This window comes from Argentina anserina, chromosome 5, assembly GCF_933775445.1.
Source record: "Argentina anserina chromosome 5, drPotAnse1.1, whole genome shotgun sequence".
In the NCBI taxonomy this organism is placed as follows: Eukaryota; Viridiplantae; Streptophyta; class Magnoliopsida; order Rosales; family Rosaceae; genus Argentina; species Argentina anserina.
In genome coordinates this window covers 23,871,241-23,877,882 of record NC_065876.1, presented here as the reverse complement: position 1 = coordinate 23,877,882, position 6,642 = coordinate 23,871,241, and the positions used below count along the sequence as shown (strand labels likewise).

Genomic DNA, 6,642 nt, shown 5'->3' with positions numbered 1-6,642 from the left:
CTCCCCACGCGCCGCCTAAGGCGGCGGTATCCCTAAAATTCCTCCTCCTCCGATTCTCACTCCACAATCATTCTAAACTATCCCAAATTCAACATCAAACACTCAAAACCAAACAACACATCCATTAATACCTTGATCGAAGTTTGAATCTCCGATTTGGTCTCGGAAGGGCTTGGATCGTCGATGGTCTCCAAGATGAAGGCAGAGAGCACCAAGCGAGGATCGGCGTAGAGAAGTCCTCCTCCGTGCTCGTGCTTCGTCGGGGGTGCGCTTAGGATGCGGACGTCTCTTCTGCCGAGTCCAGGGATCGGGTGGAGCTCCGGCGCTGTGTGGAACGGCGTGTCGAGCTTGGGGTCGGTAGTGAAGGGTCGTGTGATGCTTCCTAGATAGGCGGTGGGCGACACGGTGGAGCGGTGAGGGAGATCGGTGTGGTGTTTTCTGAGGAGGGGAGGGTGAGTCGGGGAAGGAGAGAAAAACCCGAGAGAGGGAGAGAGAAGAGAGAGCGGCGGGGTGAGAGGGTGAAAGGGTTTCCAATTATGGGAACCCTAGTTGCAACATTTACTTATATACCCCCTCCCAAAATCGGAAACCAACTTCCGTCGTTAATAACTTTCACGTATGACGTCCGATTCGAATGCGTCACATACTCACGAACTCGTATCGACGAGCTCTACAACTTTCATGAAGGAAGTTTTCGCAAACGAGCGACGGAATAAAAGTCGATAAATTCGTTCGGAAACGTAACGTTTTCTTATTAAACGTTCTCATATCGTATCCGTTACTCGTTTCATAACGTCGTAACCAATCACATCCATTCTAATTAAATTTCACAATTTTAAAGAATTCAAATCCACTCAAATGTTGTTTGAAATTTAGGGTTATTACAAATAACCTTATTAAAATAATAATTTTAGACCAATGTACTAAATTAATAATTCGCTAAATTTATAAAATAATAGAAATATAAAAATTCATATAGAACTCATGGAATATATAAATTAATAGTAACATAATTTATATGATAAATTTTTAAATTTATAAGAATTTCATTCAAGAATTTTATTAATATAATCATCATCAAGTAATATAATATTTTAAACAATGTAATACATCGAAAAAAATAATATATTTAATATGGTATACATGATAATTAAACAATGTAGTGCATAAACAAAATAAAAAATTATTTGAAAAGTGAAATAAAATATTTATTATACTTTAATAAATTAATAATTATTAATTATTCGATAAATTAATAATTAATAATTTATCAATATATTAATATCTCGATAAATTAATAAATTTTGTCAGTACTGAGACTATTAATTTATAGAGATTTTATTGTACTAACAACATGGTATCATCAAATTACAATGCCAGTGTACCTCAGTAGCACCAATTGTACAATACACAACTGTATTGATTTACAATCTAGGTACTAGATTATTAATACAAATGCTCATAATTAATATATTTATTTTCTGAGCTTTCACCTCCCAATAAGATCAATACATACTATTCATTTATAATTCATCAAACCAAAGTTGCTTCCTAAGATTGAAATTATGTCGTCGTTTGGAATGGTTAGTGGATATGGACTATCAGAGGCCATTGGCATAAGGTTAGTGATTCCTCTGTCCTCTTCAATCTACATACCAAAGATATAACATTACATAGTGAATGGTGATATTGTCAACTGAAAAACCCAAGTTTGAACATACTATTAATTATATAGACCTGATACGAAGTTTTTATTACCTTGTCTTGAAGATACTTATTTGCAGCTGTCAGTATTCCTTCCTTCAGAACACAAAGGAAATTTTTGTGAGAACTAAAACATTTCAAGGCAACAGATCGAAGAAGTAAGAATTTGCTAATCGATCGAGCTCGATAGATCACTTTAACTTACTGAATTCCTCAACAATTGAATCTCTTGTAGCAAAATGTCCATCTGTTGTTTATGAAACAGATCAGTTCAGAAATATTCTTTGTAACTATCTATATATAAAGTACTCACATGTACAGGATTTAAATAATAAATACCTTTGCTGAACGAACATGGTAAATCCAAAGTTCAAGATGTTTCTCAAGCACTTGCAGTTCATTCAAAGACATTGTCCCAGCACCTCCTCCAAACATATACCTGTACGTACGTGGTAGCATTTTCGATTCAATTCTTGGATGTAATTATAATTTTATGATTCAAATTGTCCTTATTTCCAGAGTTGGTTCAGTTCATTATAGGTTCTGAAAACACTGCAACTAACGAGTACGTTGCGTAGTTATACTGTACCTGAGACCTTTTTGTAGAATTCCAATCTCCTGTTTCAGCAAGTTAACCTCCCTCTTTGCATCCTACAGTAAGATTTTGATATAAGCATCTTCAAATTTTGTATAATTTGAATATTATGTATATAGAAGCTTCCCCTTATATACTTGTGAATGTCTAATAAGCTAAAGTGAAACTTCATGGCTTAATTAGTACTTGAGAGTTACGCAAAACCCCATGCCATCCTACTACGTCCGCATGCATGCATGTTAAAACCCTAAACTCGATATGAACCTAAACCAAATACACCACACTATTCAGTATTCACGCGTATTTCATTAAACTTAAAACTTTGTTAATATGTTCTGTTAAGCGATATGATCATATCTTCTGTAACTTCTGTTAATATGCTTTGGCCAAATAAATTTGACTTCGTGGATACATTCATCAACTACCAAAACAACTATTTATTTTATATGATCTGTAGACAAACCTGACTTACAAATGAAGAAACTATTGATCTGTCGAGCTACCAATCTCAACACGAACACTGAAGTTCATTTTATACGATATATAGTGGACAAATCATAACTCATGGTTGAAAGAAAAAAGACAGCTGCTAAAAAGGCTGGTGATCCGACAGGTACACTTGAGATTCCCAGAATCAAGTTTATAACTGTGTAAATGAGAATCTTGTTACAGGTGTCACAATGTCATGATCTAAAATACTTTGATCTAGATTTTTTTTTTTGGGTTAATACTTTGATCTAGATTGATCATTGGTGACTATGTCTTATTTTCTTCCTTTTCGTAGTGTGGCGAATAAGCATGCAGTATATATACACTTCTTTAGTCAATTACTTAATAATATAGCTAGCATCTGATGCTCGTGCACTAGCTTTCTAACCAATATTACCTTTTCACTTGTCAACATTCGTTTGAACATTGTATACTCCAGATATATAGTACGTTGCAACATATAATGCAATATCTATATGAAATAAAACTAAAAGTTCAGAAAGAGCTGGGGGAGACTGATTTCAAGTACCAGAGTCTGGGTTTCCATGACTGTTTCAGCCTGTGCTCGAGCAGGCTTCACTTTCATGTACCTTTCAATAAGCTCTTGCATGGTTCTAGCATAGCATATAAGCATTTTAAAAACCCATTAAGTTCACGTACAAAAATACAATGCATGGTTCTACATTTGGAAAATATCAATAATAGGAAGATGGATGAATAGATATATACCCTTTGGTGGCTAGTTCAAAGACCTTTCCATGGGAGGAGTAAATCAGAACTCCAATATCTGCATCACATAGCACAGAGAGCTCCTTAGCCTTCTTCAGGAGCCCTGCTCGGCGCTTGCAGAAGGTAACCTGTCGGTGCACCGGGTTCTCGATCTTCTTCATCTGAACCTTTCCACGAGCCATATCGATCGATAGATTCAACAAAAACCGTACTTGCCAGCTAATTAGCTACTTGTCGTTTACAATAATCGAGCTAATTACTGAATATATGGTATATGGAAGGTTTGATTAGGATGGTGACTGGCTTTTCTGTGCAGTCAACCTCCCACTAGTTTGAACTAGCTTCGAGGTTGTTGCAGACCTTTCTGTGAGAACGAACTTCTCTGAGCACTTAACTGCCTCTAAGTATGGAGAGCTGATCAATTTGTGCTTATATACCTCACCTGGATTCCCTTCTATCTCCTCTCAAGTCCTGTGAGAATAAATACTTGGTGATTAGAACCTACTTTTACAAGTCACTAAGCTTTGTTTAAGGATAGTTAAGCTTAACATGATCTCAGTGCTTATAAATAATTAATCATGCCATTAGTTAATCGAGTATAGAATGCTAATCCACTAATTCACAAGGATAATTAATTAATAACAGCGTCGCATGCATTTCGTCATTAATTTCATGAACATACTGTCACAATGAGGCTCAAGTCGAGATTTTGTTTTTTGATTTCCAGTTCCAAGATATTTCCTATGTGGGACCCGACGGCAACCCAGCGAATGACAACCCCCCTAATGCTCCACGGTTGTACACTGTTGCATACGAAAGCGGAGGGGTCAGTCTAGAAACCGGGCATCAGGGTATTTCCACTGTCGAAGGTAATACTTCCAACATGGGACTAATTCCTGACATGACTCAAGTCGAGATTTTGTAAGCGTGTTTTATGTTGCACTTATTCTTGCATTTAAAACCCTTCACTAAACCAATAGATTAGGCGACTACTACACAAACAGAATATCATATATAGAAGATTAATTTTTTTTATATCTAGTAATAAAAATGCTAATTTTAGTACATACTACATAGTACATACATCCATAACAAAGATACCTATTGTGTGTCCCAATCTTTGATTTAATTGACAATGCTAAGCTTGTTTTTGCTTTGGTATCCATGCACTTTTGATTCTTTATTTTCTCGAAGGAATTTTCGTTACCCTTTAATTATTAATTATTTCTTTCTCTGAAAAATAAACATTGTGATTGAGGTAATATGTATGAAGGTCCATCAAATTAGTGTCTTCTCCATATATAACTACATCCTTACTAAGACACTCCTCTTAGGAGCTAAGACAGACAATGGCGCGCAATTCTTCTTCTTATGCAAGTAACCCCAAAATATGTTATAGTTTGGAAGTGAAGGATATGAGTGTATCAAGGAGCAATCGAATTGACCCTTTTATATGGAGCTAGCTAGGTCAGAAACATCGGGGTATGGTCCCTCACTTCTGGGATTTTAGAATCCAGGAGACCATACAACAACAAACAGTCTCGATCAGGTGAAGGAAAAGTGACCCTGTAACACAACAGACACCTAAAAATGGAAAGTACTAGGTTAATACTCAACTTGTGGGACAATTGATGGAATCTAGTCAGCATGCAATTTAGTTTGGATCGATGCAAGCTAGCTTTCTAATTCATGTGCTTCCCATAATCAAAATGTTAATGAACCAATGAGCTACCCATGTTCGCCAGCTTAAACTTTTCACAGAAACAAAGCCTTCTCTTTGCTTGGTTCAAGCTTTCAGAAAGCTTATGAATTATTTAAGCCTTCAAAGGTCGGGTTTGATTATGATGTCGTTTCAATTATAATTCTTTTTGTTCGTCTTAACTTTGAAGCTAAGAATCTTTCAAATCCCACACCTTCAATTAAAATTTGAGAAAAAGGGGATCTTCTGCTTTGAAATCTAGGATTGTAGGCTGTGGAAGAAGGTGGGTTAAGCAGCCGACGCGTGGATGCATATAACTCTTTTCTCAGTGCAAAGCTTAATTAATTGGATTCGAAAAATCTTCTGCTAAAACACTCACAAAGCCACTGGTGTTTCAAAATTAGGGCTAATGGAAACGAAAAGTTCCACTAGGAATGGAGAGCAGTAGTTTCTTTGAATTCCAGTGAGAAAGGGATTAAGAACTGTGAGGAACTGTGCAATTAAAGTCAGTTTCTTATCTGCATGCATTCTATACGTTTATGAATAATTAAGCTAAGTGAAATCATAAACTATTTGTTCACAAACTTGTAAAAATATCGTAAAAGAGGTAATTACAATTAACTAAACTAAGATTACACAACCAATAACTCTATTTAATTACCACAATGACAATAAGTTTGTCGCTAAATTTGTAAATAAAAGAGGCATTATATATGTCCCTTGATGTAGATTTTAGGTTCCTACTCCTCAATTAAAGAAGGGAAAATGGCATAAACCAGCTTGAATGATAAATGTCCCTTGATGGCTTGATATATAATTGTAAATTTGACTCACAACCACCTTCGCATTACTCGTCGTCCATCACTCTACTAAATAGTATTTTGAAGAATCGCATGGGAATGGTGGCATCGTGGATTGAAGATGTACTAAACAGCAAGTTGGCGCCAGAAATATATGAAAATTTTCTTTGCAAGCTATACATTCAGAGTGCTTAAGCTAAATTATTGTCTTTCTAGTCAAATCATTTGCAAAAGAAGGCCAAAATGACGGATTTTCCCTAAAGAGCAACTGTTGACGGATATAAAGTCGAATTAAGAGATTGCTAACTAAAGGCTAAAGAAACCTTACGAACTGAAAGCCTAAGCCTATTGACTGGGATTTAGATAGCTCTGTCGTTTGGCATCGATGCTTCGATTCATAATCTTGCATTGCATCGCCTCTTTTGTCTATGAGCTTGGACTTCTTAATTTGGCTGTTAGAATATTTTGTGGCTGGAACCCTAATTTAATTTATTCTGTTCTCGAGCTCTAATTATTTAATGTATTACATGATAATGTCCATGCATGATAATATCTCCTACACCAAGATTGGCAGATCTAAAAACACTAAACCTATTAAACCTCCATCCACTACCTCGAAGCAACCC

The 6,642-nt window shown here is 36.0% G+C and overlaps 1 protein-coding gene across 1 annotated transcript; it reads right to left on the bottom strand.

Moving 5' to 3' along the window:
• Positions 1-1,320: 1,320 nt before the first annotated feature.
• On the bottom strand, positions 1,321-3,927 carry LOC126796060 (agamous-like MADS-box protein AGL12). Its single transcript, XM_050522825.1, has 7 exons — positions 3,518-3,927; positions 3,318-3,402; positions 2,294-2,355; positions 2,044-2,143; positions 1,910-1,951; positions 1,759-1,800; positions 1,321-1,648 (listed from the first exon to the last, which is right to left on the bottom strand). Exons 1-7 carry the CDS (start codon positions 3,697-3,699, stop codon positions 1,520-1,522), a joined length of 642 nt encoding a protein of 213 aa, XP_050378782.1. The 5' UTR covers positions 3,700-3,927; the 3' UTR covers positions 1,321-1,519.
• Positions 3,928-6,642: the final 2,715 nt, after the last annotated feature.